The following is a 20,749-nucleotide window of genomic DNA, read 5'->3' as shown; positions in this document are numbered from 1 at the left end:
ATCTTAGCACTTATTTTCTACATGGCAATTTGATTGAAGTGCATGACGGTGCATAAGGTAAATGAGTATCTGGTGACCTATTTCCAGCCCAAAAGGTGGCGCTCAAACGATCATTCATAGATCAAATTAGCAGAAAACGTCACGAGCAGTTTGCACTCTTCACAACACGCTGTGTGCACTGTCGAATTAAAACATGACCGAACGCAGTGCAAAATTGAACATTCTCAAGTTTGTGAAAATTGTGTCGTTTAGCTTGTTATTAGTTATATTAGGCTTTTTCGTTGCAGCCACTGTAAGGACACTAACGTTTGATGTGAATGCAGGACTTCAACTTGCACACTGGGAGAAGACGAACAATATTGCGTCTGACATAAACCAGCACCAGAGAGAGGAGCTTCTAGCGAATTTCAGAGGTGAGATCCGGACTAATTCGATCATCAAGCTGAGCAGATTTGTCAACCTATGGTGTGTGAATGAATAATCGCTATAATGTGGACACCATATTTGCTCAACGCCGCCTGCTTTTTTGTACGCAGACGCAATCCGGATTCCCACCGTGTCAACCACGGAGACTCAGCTCAACACCACCGCATTGCGCGAGTTCGACAGCCTACTGAGGAAAGGTAAGCTACCGGATACCTACTGTTATACTTGGTTTAGGAGTAGGTACATGCTGCATAGGCGGTTATATTATAGCCGGTTACTGTAGGAAATGTTTTCACTGAGTACACTAGCCCACAAGGCCCATTAGCCCACTGAGCACAAGGCCGGCAAATGGCGATAAGGATTCCTTTCATTTTACTGTACCAAAGGAATGCATGGCGCTGGTCGTTTTCAATAAAACGTCACAATAAGAGAGCATTCGATTTGCCTGCTGGGGAGCATGGAGTCCCCCAGCTCCGCAGAAAGCATTAACAACTGCCTGCCGTTTTCAAGGAAATATTACATGCATGTTAACTATTTGGAATGTCATCTCCTCTTGAAGAACACAGAACTACAAATGTATTATTATTCCATGCAAAACAATTGCGCACATTTAGCTCTATCATCAGTTATACAGCAAGTAACAGCATGTTTTTCATGACTAGTATGTAATTTGAGGTGTAGCCTCACCACATCTCTGAGTAGAATCCCACAGTGGAGGTGTCAAAATACCCATAAAACCTAGTAGTCAAACAGTGAAATGGTTCCAATCATTTTTACCCCATTTTCCCATAAGGGATTTTAGAAACACTTAAAAATAAGGGCTGTGTTTTGTGTAGGCTTACCTTGGCTTGAGGTTTTGATAACCATGTACATCTCTCTCTTATATCAATATATTCAGCTCTATTTACTCTCAGATTAAAAAATGCTAATTGGTACCAATTTAGACATGTCAAAACTACAAATCTCTGCAAGTTCCTGCATGTCATCTCTAGCTGATACCTTTACTAATGGGTATTGTGTCAATTTAAAACTTGCACAAGACAGTTCACAGAATTGTCCATTTAAATAAATGTAGCCTATTTATTTATTACTACATTTAGCTAACATTATAAATCAATCAATTGTATTTATGAAGCCGTTGTTACATCAGCAGATGTCACAAAGTGCTTATAGAGAAACCCAGCCTAAAATAGAAAGCAATGCAGATGTAGAAGCATGGTGGCTAGGAAAAACTCCTTAGAAAGGCAGGAACTTAGGAAGAAACCTAGAGAGGAACCAGGCTCTGAGGGGTGGCCAGTCCTCTTCTGGCTGTGCTGGGTGGAGATTATGAGAGTACATGGTCATTAAGGCCAGATCGTTCTTCAAGATGTTCAAACATTCATAGATGACCAGCAGGGTCAAATACTAATAATCACAGTGGTTGTAGACGGTGCACCAGGTCAGCACCTCAGGAGTAAATGTCAGTTGGCTTTTCATAGCTGAGCATTAAGAGGTTGAGATGTTTATTTTTATTTTTTACCTTTATTTAACTAGGCAAGTCAGTTAAGAACAAATTCTTATTAACAATGACGGCCTAGGAACAGTGGGTTAACTGCCTTGTTCAGGGGCAGAACGACAGTTTGTACCTTGTCAGCTCGGGGATTTGATCTTGCAACCTTTCGGTTACTAGTCCAACGCTCTAACCGCTAGGCTACGCTGCCGCCCCTGTGTGGTAGAGGGAGGGGGAGAGAGTGTCCAAAACAGCAGGTCTGGGACAAGGTAACATGTCCGGTGAACCGGTCAGGGTTCCATAGCCGCAGGCAGAACAGTTGAAACTGGAGCAGCAGCATGACATATGTGTATGTAGACTAGGGCTGTTACGGTGACCATATTACCGTCACACCGGCGGTGACTAGTCATGAAGGCAGTCTAATTCCACGTGACCGCTTAGTCACGGTAATTAGGCTCCTGAGTGGAGCAGCGGTCTAAGGCACTGCATCTCAGTGCAAAAAGCGTCATTACAGGCCCTAGTTCGATTCCAGGCTATATCACAACCAGCTGGGATTGGGAGTCCCATAGTGCGGTGCACAATTGGCCCAGTGTCGTCCGGTTTGGCCGGGGTAGGCCGTCATTGTAAATAAGAATTTATTCTTAACTGACTTGCCTAGTTAAATTTAAAATAAATTAAAAAGCTCTGATGCTGCTGATGGTCATTAGTAGCCTACCAGACTTGTTAACTGTCTGGTACTCAGTACTCTATTGTCCCTCTAATCACTCTGACATCAATGCAAATGTATTCGAACATCTAATCAAACACTTCATGAGAGCCCAAGAGCTCTTGTTGCGCAACATTTCTATAGGCTATGTTGTTGCATGAGAAAACAGAGTGATGGCCTCTATTAAAAGAAGAGGTTCCCATCCAGCGTTCTATAGGCTAGGCCTACTATATATATTTATACATTTTCCTAATATTAAGCACATTGCTTCTCCTTACAACAGGAGTATAGCCTACCTGGCTGGCATGATAATGAACCACGGGAAAAGCGTCCTCCATTCGCTATTTAAGTGCATATATGACATGTATTTCTTCTGCTGCCCTTGTTTCGAGAGAGAACTGACCATTATCATGCACCTAAATCAAAACAAATTTCACTTATATTATTTAGTATATGCAACGATAATATTAAATCAATAATAGTGTGATGGGTGACAATATTAGCCTATTACTTGTGAATGATGCCCAGCTTAAGGCATTGCTTCATTTTGCGACTTTCAAATCATTGTTGCCTAGCCCATAGGCCTATATGTCCTGAGGCAGCAAAGCATCCCCAAACCATCACACCACCACCACGCTTGACTGTTGGTATGAGGTTCTTACTGTGGAATGCAGTGTTTGGTTTACATCAAGCATAATGGGACGCATGTCGTCTAAAAAGTTGACTCGAAATACTCTGAACTAACTATTACTGCTTCTACGTGAGTGCTGTGTAGCTGGAGGCTTGCCAGCTCAGTGAAGTGCTAAAAATGTGCACTGGCCATATACTGTTAGGTGAAGTATTATGGTAGGGTGTTGGGGTCGTGACAAACAATGGATGTTATGCCCAAATGTCAACTTTGTTACAACGTTAATTTTACAGCCCCTTAGTGAAGCCCGATAAATCCATGTATTCAACTGCACGGTAATATTGTAAGGGTTCCCTGCAGGAATGCCCCACCTTGAGCATCCCATTGGTTCCTTCATAACCCCCCAGGTTAGGATAATTCGGTTAAGGTTAGGAAAAGAGTACGGTTAGCTAAAATGTAAAAATAATAACTTTTGACGTCAATTTTGACAAGCTGTGTCCCGTCTAGACATGACCCTGGCTAAACATCAGGAAGTAGCATTAGCCACTACCATGGGGGTGGAAAATGTTGTTTCATCAAGAAAGTATGCATACTTTCCCAAAGAAATTCTGCCTTCTCGCTATTAAATGAGTTAAGGAGGAAATTGATGCCTTTGCAACCTGAATGGAGAATGTACAACAACAAAAAGTCCAAATCAAATTTTATGTCACATACACATGGTTAGCAGATGTTAATGCGAGTGTAGAGAAATGCTTGTGCTTCTAGTTCCGACAATGCAGTAATATCTAACGAGTAATCTAACCTAACAATTTCACAACAGTTACCTTATACACAAGTGTAAATGAATGAATATGTACATAAAAAAAATATATGAATGAGTGATGGTATAGAACGGCATAGGCAAGATGCAGTAGATGGTATAGAGTACAGTATATTCATATGAGATGAGTAATGTAGGACATGTAAACATATAAAAGTGGCATTGTTTAAAGTGGCTAGTGATACATTACATCAAGATGGCAAGATGCAGTAGATGGTATATCCCCCACGGGGGATACTAGTGTATAGCCTGCTGCATGCATTCCCTTTAGACCATAAGATGAAACGACTCAATATCGCCATCTGCTGGCCTTTGAGCACAAAGTTACCAATTAGCATTTCGACACTGCTTTCTGATACTCAAGCAGAAATGCATCTGCGTTTACGTCAAATCCACTATTTTAAAAGCTTATTAGAAATGTCCTTAAAAAAAAAAAGACTGCAGTAAAATTGCAGTAACTGCAGTCGACTGTGGTATTTTGGATGCAGTATTTGCACTCTGAGTGCAATTTCTTTTCGTAAGGGTGGTATCCTGCATTTCCTAACACTTAACAGATTTTTTTTGTTCTCCCTCTGCCAGCTTTCCCTACAGTGTTTTCTTCCCACCTGGTCCAGCATGAGGTTGTGGCCAACTACAGCCACCTGTTCTGGGTGCCGGGCTCTGACCTGGCCCTCGTCCCCTACATGCTGCTGGCCCACATAGATGTGGTTCCTGCTGAGGAGAGAGACGGGTGGGAGGCCCCACCATTCTCTGCAAAGGAGATAAATGGATTCATCTACGGGAGAGGGACCATCGATAACAAACAGTCTGTCATGGTGAGGCCGTGAGGGTTGACTGTGGGTATATGTTTATGGAACCTGGGTGTTCCAAGAACAAGGACCAGATTGTAGAGATAAACCTATGATATGTTTGGTATGTTTTATCTTTATGAGCTAGAGGCCCAAGAGCATTGCTTAATCAACAATGTGGTTGCTGTTTTTCTCAACCAATAATACAATTTCACATTGTGAGAATTTAACCAGACAATTTTTTCACTGTAGGGAATTCTCCAGGCGCTGGAGTACCTGTTGATAAGAGGTTATTCACCGCGAAGGGGATTCTTCATTGGTCTGGGTCATGATGAGGAGGTTTGTGAAGTTGGTACAGGTATTTACAGTTGAAGTCGGAAGTTTACATACATTTAGGTTGGAGTCATTAAAACTCGTTTTTCAACCACTCCACAAATGTCTTGTTAACAAACTATAGTTTTGGCAAGTCGGTTAGGACTTCTACTTTGTGCATGACACAATTTTTCCAACAATTGTTTGCAGACAGATTATTTCACTTATCACAATTCCTGTATCACAATTCCAGTGGGTCAGAAGTTTACATACACTAAGTTGACTGTGCCTTTTAACAGCTTGGAAAATTCCAGAAAATGATGTCATGGCTTTAGAAGCTTCTGATAGGCTAATTGACATCATTTGAGTCAATTGGAGGTGTACCTGTGGATGTATTTCAAGGCCTACCTTCAAACTCAGTGCCTCTTTGCTTAACAGCATGGGAAAATCAAAAGAAATCAGCCAAGACCTCAGAAAAAAAGTATGGTTCATCCTTGGGAGCAATTTCCAAATGCCTGAAGGTACCACGTTCATCTGTACAAACAATAGTACGCATGTATAAATACCATGGGACCACGCAGCTGTCATACCGCTCAGGAGGGAGACGCATTCTGTCTACTTGAGATGAACGTACTTTGGTGCGAAAAGTGCAAATCAATCCCAGAACAACAGCAAAGGACCTTGTGAAGATGCTGGAGGAAACGGGTACAAAAGTATCTATATCCACAGTAAAACAAGTCCTATATCGACACAACCTGAAAGGCCGCTCAGCAAGGAAGAAGCCACTGCTCCAAAACTGCCATAAAAAAGACAGACTACGGTTTGCAACTGCATATGGGGACAAAGATCGTACTTTTTGGAGAAATGTCCTCTGGTCTGATGAAACAAAAATAGAACAGTTTGGCCCTAATGACCATCGTTATGTTTGGAGGAAAAAGGGGGAGGCTTGCAAGCTGAAGAACACCATCCCAACTGTGAAGCACGGAGGTGGCAGCATCATGTTGTGGGGGTGCTTTGCTGCAGGAGGGACTGGTGCACTTCACAAAATAGATGGCATCATGAGGGAGGAAAATGATGTGGATATATTGAAGCAACATCTCAAGACATCAGTCAGGAAGTTAAAGCTTGGTCGCAAATGGGTCTTCCAAATGGACAATGACCCCAAGCATACTTCCAAAGTTGTGGCAAAATGGCTTAAGGACAACAATGTCAAGGTATTGGAGTGGTCATCACAAAGCCCTGACCTCAATCCCATAGAAAGTTTGTGGGCAGAACTGAAAAAGCATGTGTGAGCAAGGAGGCCTATAAACCTGACTCGGTTACACCAGCTCTGTCAGGAGGAATGGGCCAAAATTCACCCAATTTATTGTGGGAAGCTTGTGGAAGGCTACCCAAAATGTTTGACCCAAGTTAAACAATTTAAAGGCAGTGCTACCAAAATAGTGAGTGTATGTAAACTTCTGACCCACTGGGAATGTGATGAAAGATATAAAAGCTGAAATAAATCATTCTCTCTACTATTATTCTGACATTTCACATTCTTAAAATAAAGTGGTGATCCCTAACTGACCTAAAACAGGGAATATTTACTTGGATTAAATGTCAGGAATTGTGAAAAACTGAGTTTAAATGTATTTGACTAAGGTGTATGTGAACTTCTGACTTCAACTGTATTTCACTAACTGAAAAGGGACAGAAATCAGAAACAGGATTTTTGTCTGTCTACTGTAGGTGAGTGGCTTCCAGGGGGCAATGAACATAGTGAGGGTGCTGAAGAAGAAAGGGGTACAGCTGGCGTTTGTACTGGATGAGGGTCTGGCTGTGCTGGATGGAGTCATCAGTGGTCTGCAGGGGCCTGCTGCTCTGTAAGCATTCATTCACTCTTCTCTCATATTTAGTGTCTTTCTAAGTGATTATAACCACTGCCCCAATTAAAGGCCCAATGTAACCATTTTTATCTCAGTATGAACTCATTTCTGGGTAACAATTAAGTACCATTATAATAGTTTCCATTAAAATTGTCAAAAATCAAAATAGATTTTTTGCAAAAAATTATTTCTTAACCTCTATGGGCTAGTGTAATCCCGTGGCGCGTTATTCAAATACCTTAGAAATGCAAAACCTTTCAAAAAGGCTTTACAACGAAAGCGAAACATTAGATTATGTCAGCAGAGTACCCAGCCAGAAATAATCAGACACCCATTTTTCAAGCTAGCATATAATGTCACATAAACCCAAACCACAGCTAAATGTAGCACTAACCTTTGATCTTCATCAGATGACAACCCTAGGACATTATGTTATACAATACATGCATGTTTTGTTCAATCAAGTTCATATTTATATATATATTTATATCAAAAACCAGCTTTTTACATTAGCATGTGACTAGCATTCCGACCGAACACTGCCGGTGAATTTACTAAATTACTCACGATAAACGTTCACAAAAAGCATAACAATTATTTTAAGAATTATAGATACAGAACTCCTCTATGCACTCGATTATGTCTGATTTTTAAAATAGCTTTTCGGTGAAAGCACATTTTGCAATATTCTCAGTAGATAGCCCGGCATCACAGGGCTACCTATTTAGACACCCAGCAAGTTTAGCACTCATCAAAGTCAGATTTACTATAAGAAAAATGTTATTACCTTTGCTGTCTTCGTCAGAATGCACTCCCAGGACTTCTACTTCAATAACAAATGTTGGTTTGGTCCAAAATAATCCATCGTTATATCCAAACAGCGGCGTTTTGTTCGTGCGTTCAAGACACTATCCGAAAGGGTAAATAAGGGTTACGAGCATGGCGCAATTCGTGACAAAAGATTTCTAAATATTCCATTACCGTACTTCGAAGCATGTCAACCGCTGTTTAAAATCAATTTTTATGCCATTTTTCTCATAAAAAAGCGATAATATTCCGACCGGGAATCTGCGTTTAGGTAAACAGACAAAAGAAAAGAAAACATTCGGTCGACTCGGACACGCCTAAGCCCATAGTACTCTGAGCGGCCACTTGCCAAACGCGATAAAGTGTTTCAGCCAGAGCCTGCCTCGATATCCTTCAGCTTTTTCCCGGGCTTTAAGAGCCTATGGGAGCCGTAGGAAGTGTCAGGTTATTGCAAAGATCCTCAGTCTTCAATAAAAGGAGCCAAGATAAAACACACCTTGTCAGACAGGCCACTTCCTGCATGGAATCTTCTCAGGTTTTGGCCTGCCATTTGAGTTCTGTTATACTCACAGACACCATTCAAACAGTTTTAGAAACTTTAGGGTATTTTCTATCCAAAGCCAATAATTATATGCATATTCTAGTTACTGGGCAGGAGTAGTAACCAGATTAAATCGGGTACGTTTTTTATCCGGCTGTGTCAATACGGCCCCAACAGGTTAAGCAAGAATTTAGTTAGGACTGTCTGGGAGTGGTCTGAGTGAGGGGTGTAATTGGAAGGGCCTAATGGGAGGGATATGTAACCTGAAAAAACTCTGTTGTTGGCAGAGAGGTTTGGAACTCTCTTTATTGGTCTATTAACTTATACTGCCTGGTGACATCAACAGGCAAGCCAAAACTCCACCCATGCAAAACCTGCTGATTACAAGGTCCTGCGTAAATTGTATTTTCAACCAGCAACTATCAAAAAATAACATTAGCTTGGTTTCCATCGAATTGGCGACAGATTTTCATGCGACTATTAAAAAATGTGCATACAACAATATACACATTTTCCCACCAGAGATGTTTCCATCAACCGGACTTATTGTGGATAAAAGGCTATGTGTGATGACACAACTTTTGCGGTTAAATTACTGAATAAAAAAATACAAGTTAAATGGGTCTCTATTGATGGTGTTGTCACAAACTGTTGCGTTTATATAGCAAATGTGACCACTCTAGCCAACGGCTTGCAGATAGATTGCGGGTAGGCTACCTACATGATGAGATGATTATGGATGAGAGCAATATCATTTTTAATTGTCAAATGGAAGCCAAGCATTGATCATCATGTCACTAGAATAAGATCCTCAATATTTCTTGGAAAGGAGCATCAAGATCATCACTGTGCACTTTCACCACCCTGTGAAGTTCATCATAACTTCTTTCATCTGTAGCCTAATAAACTGCATGCTTTCCCGAGTCGTAGTGGAAGGAACACACAACATATCGTCTCGTGACTCCAAGTTTACTTCGATATGATGCTTATTATCAATATTTGCGTCAATTCTCGTGTAATTAATTTTCCGCACACAAAAAGATCCCACTATGTCGAACGAATAAATTGTCTGTCCACATTTATAAAATTGTACCAGCTGTTTCCATCAACCAGGTCATGATTTTTTTCCATGCGTCACGTAGTTCATCTGCATGAAATGGTTGGGTGGAAACCTGGTTACTGATCAAAGTTTCACACTTTTACAGTGCTAGTTTCATCAGCTGTTGTACAATATGATATAAAACACAACTTAAATATGGTTTACGTCATAGATTGCTATCACAGTATATTAAGTGTATATGCCTGCCAAGTGCAATCACTGGAGAATAAACTGGATGAGCTCCGTTTGAGACTATCCTACCAACGGGACATTTAAAACGGTAATATCTTATGTTTCACCGAGTGGTGGCAGAACGACGACATGGATAATATACAGTTCGCTGGATTTTTCGTGCATCGGCAGGACAGAACAGCTATGTCTGGTAAGACGAGGGCTGGTGGTGTTTGTCTATTTGTCAAAAACAGCTCATGCGCGATGTCTAATATTAAAGAAGTCTTGAGGTATTGCTCGCCTGAGGTAGAGTACCTCATGATAAGCTATAGACCACACTATCTACCACAAGAGTTTATCTATATTTTTCGTAGCCATCTATTTACCACAAACCGATGCTGGCACTAAGACTGCACTCAACGAGCTGTATAAGGCCATAAGCAAACAAGAAAATGCTCATCCAGAAGAGGCTCTCCTAGTGGCCATGGGACTTTAATGCAGGCAAACTTAAATCTGTTTCACCTAATTTCTACCAGCATGTTACATGTGCAACCAGAGGGGAAAAAAATTCTAGACAGATGCATACAAAGCTTTCCCTCACCCTCTATTTGGCAAATCTGACCATAATTCTATCTTCCTGCTTACAAGCAAAAATTCAAGCAGGACGTACCAATGACTCACTCAATACGGAAGTGGTCAGATGATGCGAATGCTACGCTACAGGACTGTTATGCTAGCATAGACTGGAATATGTTCTGAGATTCACCCAATGACATTGAGGAGAATACCACCTCAGTCACAGGCTTAAATGCATCGACGACATCGTCCCTACAGTGACCATACATGCATATCCCAACCAGAAGCCATGGATTACAGGCAACATCTAGAGCTGCAGCTTTCAAGGAGCGGGACACTAATCCGGACGCTTATAAGAAATCCCGCTATGCCCTCAGATGAACCATCAAATAGGCAAAGCGTCAGTACAGGACTAAGACTGAATCCTACTACACCGGCTCTGACACGCTACGGATGTGGCCAGGCTTGCAAACTATTAGACTACAAAGGGAAAACCAGCCGCGAGCTGCCCAGTGACGCCAGCCTACCAGACGGGCTAAATGCCTTTTATGCTTGCTTCAAGGCTAGCAAAACTGAGGCATGCATGGGAGCACCAGCTGTTCTGGACGACTGTGTGATCACGCTCTCCGTAGCCGATGTGAGCAAGACCTTTAAACAGGTCAACATTCACAAGGCCGAGGGGCCAGATGGATTACCAGGACATGTACTCAGGGCATGTGCGGACCAACTGGCAAGTGTCTTCACTGACATTTTCAACCTCTCCCTGATCTAGTCTGTAATACCTACATGTTTCAAGCAGACCACCATAGTCCCTGTACCCATGAAAGCAAAGGTTACCTGCCTAAATGACTACCGCCCCGTAGCACTCACGTCAGCAGTCATGAAGTGCTTTGAAATGCTGGCCTTTAAAAAAAATAAAAATAAAAATTATAATAATATATTTTTTTAAACCTTTTTACTTAACTAGGCAAATCAGTTAAGAACAAATTATTATTTACAATGATGGTGTACCCGGGAACAGTGGGTTAACTGCCTTGTTCAGGGGCAGAACGACAGATTTGTACATTGTCAGCTCGGGGATTCGATTTAGCAACCTTTCGGTTACTGGCCCAACGTTCTAACCACTAGGCTACCTGCCGCATCATCCTAGAAACACTAGACCCACTCCAATTCGCATACCGCCTGAACAGATCCACAGATGCCGCAATCTGTCACACTCCACACTGCCTTTTCCCACCTGGACAAAAGGAACACCTATGTGAGAATGCTGTTCATTGACTACAGCTCAGCATTCAACACCATAGTGCCCATGAAGCTCATCACTAAGCTAAGGACCCTGGGATTAAAAACCTCCCTCTGCAACAGGATCCTGGACTTCCTGATGGGCCGCCCCCAGGTGGTAAGGGTAGGCAACAGCATATCTGCCACGTTGATACTCAACACGGGGGCCCCTCATGGGTGCGTGCTTAGTCAACTCCTGTACTCCCTGTTCACCCACGACTGCGTGGCCAAGCATGACTCCAACACCGTCATTAAGTTTGCTGACGACACAACAGTGGTAGGCCTGTTTACCGACAATGATGAGACAGCCTATAGTGAGGTTAGAGACTTGGTAGTGTGGTGCCAGGACAACAACCTTTCCCTCAACGCGAGCAAGAAAAAGGAGCTGATTGTGGACTATAGGAAAAGGAGGGCCGAACACTCCCCCATTCTCATCGACGGGGCTGTAGTGGAGCGGGTCGTGAGTTTCAAGTTCCTTGGTGTCCACATCAACAACAAACTATCATGGTCCAAACACATGAAGACAGTCATGTAGAGGGCACAACAATGACTTTTCCCCCTCAGGAGACTGAAAAGATTTGGCATAGGTCCTTAGATTCTTAAAACGTTCTACAGCTACACCATCGAGAGCATCCTGACCGGTTGCATCAACGCCTGGTATGACAACTGCTCGGCATCTGACCGCAAGGCGCTACAGAGTGTAGTGCGTACGGCCCATTACGTCACTGGGGCCAAGCTTTCTGTCATCCAGGACCTATAGATAAAGGCCCCAAAAATTGTCAAAGACTCCAGTCGCCCAAGTCATAGACTGTTCTCTCTGCTACTGCACAGCAAGCAGTATTGGAGCGCCAAGTCTGGGTCCAAAAGGGTCCTCAACAGCTTCTAACCCCAAGCCAAAGGACTGCTGAACGATTAATCAAATGGCCACCCAGACTGTTTGCATTGATTTCCCCCCACCCTCTCTTTATTTTTACACTGCTGCAACTCACTTTTTCAGTTCTGCTGACAAGTTTTCAATGGGATTGAGGTCAGGGCTTTGTGATGGCCACTCCAAATACCTTGACTTTGTTGTCCTTAAGCCATTTTGCCACAACTTTGGAAGTATGCCCTGGGTTATTGTCCATTTGGAAGACCCATTTGCGACCAAGCTTTAACTTCCTGACTGATGTCTTGAGATGTTGCTTCAATATATCCACATAAGTGTCCTTCCTCATGGTGCAATCCATTTTGTGGAGTGCACCAGTCCCTCCTGCAGCAATACACCCCCACAACATGATGCTGCCACTCCCGTGCTTCACGGTTGGGGTGGTGTTCTTCAGCTTGCGAGCCTCCCCTTTTTTCCTCCAAACATGATGATGGTCATTATGGCCAAACAGTTCTATTATTGTTTCATCAGATCAGAGGACATTTCTCCAAAAAGTACGATCTTTTTCCCCATATGCAGTTGCAAACCGTAGTCTGTCTTTTTTATGGTGGGTTTGGAGCAGTGGCTTCTTCCATGCTGAGCGGCCTTTCAGGTTATGTCGATATATGGACTCGTTTTACTGTGGATATAGATACTTTTGTACCTGTTTCCTCCAGCATCTTCACAAGGTCCTTTGCTGTTGTTCTGGGATTGATTTGCACTTTTCGCACCAAAGTACGCTCATCTCTAGGAGACAGAACGTGTCTCCTTCCTGAGCGGTATGATGACTGCGTGGTCCCATGGTGTTTATACTTGCGTACTATTGTTTGTACAGATGAACATGGTACCTTCAGGCGTTTAGACATTGCTCCCAAGGATGAACCTGCCTTGTGGAGGTCTACGTTTTTTTCCTGAGGTCTTGGCTGATTTCTTTTGATTTTCCCATGATGTCAAGCAAAGAGGCACTGAGTTTTAAGGTAGGCCTTGAAATACATCCACAGGTACACCTCCATTTGACTCAAATGATGCCAATTAGCCTATCAGAAGCTTCTAAAGCCATGACATAATTTTCTGGAATTTTCCAAGCTGTTTAAAGGCACAGTCAACTTAGTGTATGTAAACTTCTGACCCACTGGAATTGTGATACAGTGAAATAATCTGTCTGTAAACAATTGTTGGAAAAATGACTTGTCATGCACAAAGTAGATGTCCTAACCGACTTGCCAAAACTATAGTTTGTAAACAATAAATGTGTGGAGTGGTTGAAACACTTAGGTTGGAATCATTAAAACTCGTTTATGTGAACTTCCGACTTCAACTGTAAGTAAGCATTTCACTGTAAGGTCTACACCTGTTGTATTCGGCACATGTGACATAATATTCGATTTTTATTTGCTTTGCCTGTGTGTGTCTATGTCAGGATTGGGATCAGTGAGAAGGGGCTAGCCACGGTGAAGCTGAGCGTTTCCAAGGCCCCGGGTCATTCCTCCATGCCTCCCAGTGAGAGCAGCATAGGCATCCTGGCAGGAGCAGTCAAAAGGTAAGAGGGATTAGTGAATCGTCACAGGTACGGCTGGGAATTGTCAGGGACCTCCAGATACATTATCACAGTACTTAGGTGCCGAGGTTGGCTTGCTATTCAAAAGAAGATGGAGAACAAGCTATAGGATGAAAAATACCACAGTTTTGGTGAAAACTACAGCCCACTAGCGCTACCTAGATTTTTTTTTTTCTTAATTTTTACAAATTGCTACTTGGAGTCAAAGTATCAATTTTATAATGCATATGTAAGTGTATCATTTTATTTATATATATATATATATACACATGCAACCAGGCAATTCCAGGTTAAAGCTTTTATCCCTTATTGATGTCAGGTTAAATAAATATTTAAGTCCCTTTGAACGGGTTATGGTAGTAGGTGCCAGGTGCACCGGTTTGTGTCAAGAACTGTTGGGTTTTTCACGCTCAACAATTTCCCGTATCAAGAATAGTCCACCACCCAAAGGACATCCAGCTAACTTCACACAACTGTGGGAAGCATTGGAGTCAACATGGGCCAGCATCCCTGTGGAACGCTTTTGACACATTGTAGAGACAATGCCTCTATGAATTGAGGGCAAAGGGGGGGATCAACTTAATATTAGGAAGGTGTTCCTAATGTTTGATGTACTCAGTATATAGAGCATGAGACAACATTTTACAAGGTCCAAGTTCCCTCTTAGGACCTTTTCCGTTAATAATATTAGGAACCTTTGTGAAGCTAAGCCCACATTCTCTAAGTCTAAGCACACATGATCTGTTTCGTCAGGTTGGAGGAGAACCCAATGCCCAGGTTGTTTGGTGAAGGTCCTGAACGTGGGACCTTTGAACACCTGGCTCACAAGGTAATGCTGTGTTTCTAACCTCAGACATCCTATGAGTGCTATAGAGTGTTAAAGGGAAAGGTCCATCAAATTACAACATCTATTTGTCAGTAATTAAAAAAACATTTTTTTATCACTTTCTTTCTCACAGTTTAGGCTCCCACTCAAATTTGTCATGTCGAATATGTGGCTGTTCTCCCCACTCCTTGGAAGGTAATTTTCCACTCTGAATTCCACTGGCTTGTTCCATCTTTGATTATTTGAATTACATGCAGATTTATACTCCTATAAAATATACAGATACCTCATGTTGTGGGAATTTATGGTGTGGATTTAATTATGAAACCTAATTTAACAGCTTTTATTTGCGTTACAGAGTAATGGAAAGAAGACCTGATACAAATGCTTTTGTGAGAACGACAACTGCAATCACTATGTTCAACTCAGGAGTTAAGGTACAATATCTAGTCATGATAAATTATATATCGTGCATGAAGTTGTCTGTTAAATGCCCGCACTAGTAGAAATCCACTTTTCGGAGCTGGAAGACAATGGCCAGAAACCACAAGTATGTATCCAGATAATGAAAAGGCACCTGCAAAGGAACTTATAGTTACATGTCATTTTCGGTGTGCATGAAGTCATTGTAGCCTATCATTTCACTTCCGCTGTGAGAACCTTGAACTCTGTCTGACTTGGCATTTCTGTACCGCAGCCAAAGCCTGTCAGCAGCCTACCAAAAGTTGCATCATTTCCATTCCAAATATAGAAAAATGCATATCAGCTATCTTTCAATAGTTATCCGTATTACCTGAGCTTCATTTTATTCTTTTCTATTTCTATGGTGGATTCACATCCAGTGGTTTCTATCTGCGGCAAAGTTTTCCCTAAATCAGTGCTTATGACAAATCCAGCTCCAGAACCAGCCATAGAGTCAGCTAGCTAATCTTTTGAATACGGTGTAGTAAAAAAATAAATCGCAACAACGGATAACATTAGCAAGCTAGATAATGTTAGCATGCTAACTATACTGCTGTCGGTGCCCTATTGGTGGATGTTTATCAACTCCAAGTGGAAATTCCCACACCCAATTTGTGAATATGTATAAGTAGCCTTTGTCATACACATTTAGGTTCCACAACTAAAGTATTACATCTCTAGGACAGGAAATTACATTGAAATAGTGGCGGCAACTTCCTCTGGGGGAGTCCTTTAATTACATACAGATGTTTCTTTCTTCACAGGTTAACATTCTTCCTTCCCAAGCTGAGGCCTATGTGAATCTGCGGATACATTCCGCACAGTCACTACAAGAGGTGGGGATTAGTATTTACTGCAAGCTCTGTCTAAAGCCAGGTTCCTGAACTGGTGGCCCACAGACCAAATTGGCCAATGGGTGATTTTTATTTGGCACCCCAAGTTTTCTGAGCCAAAAAATATTTTAAATGATTGTTTTAGTCAAATATTATATCTGTTTGCAGGCAATTTGCAGTCTACAAATGATTTGTAATTATGTTCCTGACCATCTGCTCAAAGAAAATGGTCCCACGGCTGAATCTAGTTGGTGATCCCTGGTCTAATGAATGGTGCTGCGGCATTGCAAATCTACTGCTATCTATATGGTTCAACCACATGCTATATTAAAAACTCATGTTACTTATCTATTATATTAGCTAGAATCATATGGCCCTCTCACAAAAGTAAAACATTGAAAATGTATTTAATTTAGTCATGCTGGCAACTTTGAAGTACAGTTGAAGGAAACTGTTCACAGTTTTCACAATGATAGTGTATTTGTCCTCTCGTCAGGTTTTGGAGTTGATCCAGTCCACAGTGGGAGATGAGAGGGTGAAGATGGAGCTAGTGGATGGCTTTGACCCGCTGCCTGTCAGCTCCTACGATGAAACATCCTTTGGGTTCCAGATCATCAAGAAGACTGTGCTGGACCAGTTCCCACAAGTTACTGTTGCCCCTGGTAAGAAATGGGAGTACGTGGAGAGGGAATGGTATTAGTTTGGTTTGCCCACCATGATGTTGAAAATAATGTTTTCTGCTTATGAAATGGGTTGTTCAGGCAATGTTTTAGCATTTTTATGTCGACCAACTATCATATTCCAATGTGCAGGTATCTGCATCGGGAACACAGACAGCCGTCACTACACTGACCTGGCCAAGGACATCTATCGCTTTGCTCCTACATGGTTCAGACCAGGGGATGCCCAGAGGTAGGGGACACACTGTAACAGAAGTACTGTGAGCTATAACACCCACAAGGAAATATTCTGTATAGAAGCGCTCTCTCCAGCTCCAATCAAATCACATTTTATTGGTCACATAATCATATTTAGCAGATGTTGTTGCGGGTGTAGCGAAATGCTTGTGTTCAAATCATAATGTATTTAGCTCCAACAGTGCAGTAGTATCTAACAACGATTCACAACAATACACATACATCTAAAAGAATGGAATTAAGAAATATAGAAATATTAGATTGAGCAATGTCAGAAGGGCATTGACTAAAATACAGTAGAATATAATACAGTGTATACATATGAGATGAGTAAAGCAGTATGTAAACATGATTAAAGTGACTAGTGTTCCATTATTAAAGTGACCGGTGATTCCATGTCTATGTATATAGGGCAACAGCCTTTAAGGTGCAGGGTTTGTGTAACCGGGTCGAAGCCGTCTAATGATGGCTAATAAAGTCTGTTTTTTTAAGTCTCTTGGTCCCAGCTTTGATGCACCTGTACTGACCTCGCCTTCTGGATGATAGCAGGGTGAACAGGCAGTGGCTCGGGTGATTGTTGTCCTTGATGATCTTTTTGGCTTTCCTGTGACATCGGGTGCTCTAGGTGTCCTGGAGGGCAGGTAGTTTGCCCTCTGTGATGCGTAGGGCAGACCATACCACCCTCTGGAGAGCCCTGCAGTTGTGGGTGGTGCAGTTGCCGTACCAGGCGGTGATGCAGCCTGACAGGATGCTCTCAATTGTGCATCTGTAAAAGTTTGAGGGTTTTAGGGGCCAAGCCAAATTTCTTCAGCCTCCTGAGGTTGAAGAGGCGCTGTTGCGCGTTCTTCACCACACTGTCTGTGTGGGTGGGCCATTTCAGTTTGTTAGTGATGTGTACACCAAGGAACTTGAAGCTTTCCACCTTCCCCACTGCGGTCCCGTCTGTGGATAGGGGTGTGCTCCCTCTGCTGTTTCCTGAAGTACACGATCAGCTCCTTTTGTTTTGTTGACGTTGGGTGAGAGGTTATTTTCCTGGCACCAGTCTTCCAGGGCCATCACCTCCCTGTAGGCTGTCTCAGCATTGTTGGTAATCAGGCCTACTACTGTTGTTTCGTCTGCAAACTTGATGATTGAGTTGGAGGCGTGCGTAGCCACGCAGTCATGGGTAAACAGGAAGTACAGGAGGGGGCTGAGCAAGCACCCTTGTTGGGGCCCCTGTATTGAGGATCAGCATAGTAGAGGTGTTGTTTCCTACCTTCACCACCTGGGAGCGGCCCGTCAGGAAGTCCAGGACCCAGTTGCACAGGGCGGGGTTCAGACCCAGGGCCTCGAGCTTAATGATGAGCGTGGAGGGTACTATGATGTTGAATGCTGAGCTGTAGTCAATGAACAGCATTCTTACATAGGTATTGTTCTTGTCCAGATGAGATGGTGCAGTGCGATGGCGAAAAACTGTGGATCTATTGGGGCGTTAAGCAAATTGAAGTGAGTCTAGAGTGTCAGGTGATATGATCCTTAACTAGCCTCTCAAAGCACTTCATGATGACAGAAGTGAGTGTTATGGCGCAATAGTCATTTAGTTCAGTTACCTTTTTACTTTCTTGGGTACAGGAACAATGGTGGACATCTTGAAGCAAGTGGGGACAGCAGACTGGGATAGGGAGAGATTGAATATGTCCGTAAACACTCCAGCCAGCTGGTCTGCGACGCGGCTATGGATGCCGTTTTGCTCTGCAACCTTGCGAGGGTTAACACGCTTAAATGTCTTATTCACGTCTGCCATGGAGAAGGAGAGCCCACAGTCCTTGGTAGCGGGCAGCGTCGGTGGCACTGTGTTGTCCTCAAAGCGGGCGAAGAAGGTGTTTTTAGTTTGTCCAGAAGCAAGGTTTTGAATGTAGTCATAACGATGTAGTCATAAGATTGTTGAACACAAGGCCCTGTTCTTTTGTTGATCATGAGACTAATACTCCGCACTCTTATGATCTAGCCATGCGACACGGCGGAACCATAAAATGTAAGTCAGCCCTATACACACCGTGTGCCGACAAGGAGGGTTAAACAATGCACTATACTGCATTCAACAAACGAGAACGTCTCAACTTAATGTAGTTTGGCCATTATCTTTCTATCTTTTCCCTCTACATTTTCAGGTTCCATGGTATTAACGAGAGGATTTCTAAGAAGAACTACGAGGAACTGGTGGTTTTTTACTTTAATCTAATCCAGAACTGTGACATCAAGGACCTCCCTTCTCCCCACAGTGCTGGTCATGAGCTCTAAAGTTGTAGGGCATTATGGGTACTGTGGGCGGTGGTTGTGCTTTGGTGGTTCACTTATCCATTGCTGCAAGTGTATGCCACTCTGGCTGTGTGTACACAGGCTGCCCAATTCTAATATTTGTTTCACCTATTGGTCTTTTGACAATCGGATCTGAAAAATATCTGACGTGAAAAGTTTTGATTTGATTAGTCAAAAGACAAATTATAATCTCAGAATTGGGCTGCCTGTGTAAACGCAGCCTCTTACATTCATAATCCAGATTACACTGTGTTGTTACATTATGTTTACCCTGTCAGGTTTGGTCCCTCCTATATTTTGGAAGAAGCACAGTTGTCTCGTGGTGATACTATATGATAAGCAACAAACCATGTGCACATTAGCATCTATCAATGCTATAGTTTGAATGAAGACAATCGGATTGTATTATCAATGAGTACAGCAATTCAATGTTACTAAGACATCAAAAGGGGTCAAAGTCTTACGAGGAACAGAAATAATACAAAGATTTTGATCTGGGTTACATTTTTTAAAGAAAAGAACTTCCCACCCTGGTGACAGTATTGCATTAGAGATATGGAGTTAGATGTTGGTATGGCCATAGAAAAGCTGTTTTAATTGGTACAAAATCAATTTGATATGTTACTATTATTTTGTTACTGGTCATTGGCAACATGAAGCTTGAAGTAGGTGATTGATGAAGTGTATGCAGCATGCATGTGAGAGAGGTATTATCTGATATTTGCTGGCCAAATTTCCTCCCTGTGGAATGGCATCTGTAAATGAATATTAAATTATAAAGATATGTAAATCAATTATTTTCAATGCACATTAATGGTATGAAGATTGAAATCGGGAGCTTTTAAAAGGAGATGGGCCATAATATATGCTGTAATTTTGCATGCTATTTTACTTGCTCATTTCTGAGGTATTTGAGAGCATTTTTTTATTTTAATTATGAATATTAAACACAGGTTAATTGAGGTGCAATACTTTCACAGTTATCTGAAACAGAGGATTATCTATTTTTCTTGAAATACTGCTGCCTAGTGTCAGAGGTACTGTGCCAATGACGCTAAAGATATTGTTGATGTGGGGGTGTAGTGAACATAATGGATAATAAACAAGATGCACTGTGGTGACGGCAATCTTTGTTTCCAGTTGATGTGTCCAAACAATGTGTTCAGACAGTCCTTGCTATCCGGGATCCTTGGGACATCTCTACCCAACTGAAGTTGACATTTAAAACGGTTAGGGTAGTGGTTGCAGCGTTTCTGAAACTCTGTCCTCGGGGTGCACGTTTTGGTTTTTGCTCTAACACGACACGGCTTATTCAAATGATCAAAGCTTGATGATTAGTTGAATATTTTAATCAGTTGTGTTGTGCTAGGGCAAAAAATAAAACGTGCACCCCTTGGGGTCCCGAGGACTGAGTTTGGGAAACCCTGGGGTAGGGTTCA

The 20,749-nt window shown here is 42.2% G+C and overlaps 1 protein-coding gene across 1 annotated transcript; it reads left to right on the top strand.

Annotated features, from left to right (window-relative positions):
- The first annotated feature begins 103 nt into the window (after window positions 1-103).
- Window positions 104-20,437, top strand: LOC106572400 (N-fatty-acyl-amino acid synthase/hydrolase PM20D1.2). Its single transcript, XM_014146526.3, has 13 exons — window positions 104-413; window positions 537-623; window positions 4,649-4,884; window positions 5,110-5,196; window positions 6,901-7,034; window positions 13,837-13,956; window positions 14,728-14,803; window positions 14,934-14,995; window positions 15,159-15,237; window positions 16,027-16,098; window positions 16,592-16,757; window positions 16,908-17,007; window positions 19,163-20,437. The coding sequence occupies exons 1-13, from the start codon at window positions 194-196 to the stop codon at window positions 19,290-19,292; spliced, it is 1,569 nt and encodes a 522-aa protein (XP_014002001.1). The 5' UTR covers window positions 104-193; the 3' UTR covers window positions 19,293-20,437.
- Window positions 20,438-20,749: the final 312 nt, after the last annotated feature.

This window comes from Salmo salar, chromosome 15, assembly GCF_965601325.2.
Source record: "Salmo salar chromosome 15, fSalSal1, whole genome shotgun sequence".
Taxonomy (NCBI): domain Eukaryota; kingdom Metazoa; phylum Chordata; class Actinopteri; order Salmoniformes; family Salmonidae; genus Salmo; species Salmo salar.
Note: the sequence above shows the minus strand (reverse complement) of the source record. Positions and strands in the feature narration are given on the sequence as shown.

Coding starts and splice junctions, on each gene's coding strand:
- LOC106572400 (XM_014146526.3), top strand. CDS start 194: ATGACCGAACGCAGTGCAAAATTGAACATTCTCAAGTTTGTGAAAATT. Junction 624..4,648: donor CGACAGCCTACTGAGGAAAG/GTAAGCTACCGG, acceptor TCCCTCTGCCAG/CTTTCCCTACAGTGTTTTCT. Junction 14,804..14,933: donor TTGAACACCTGGCTCACAAG/GTAATGCTGTGT, acceptor TCTTTCTCACAG/TTTAGGCTCCCACTCAAATT.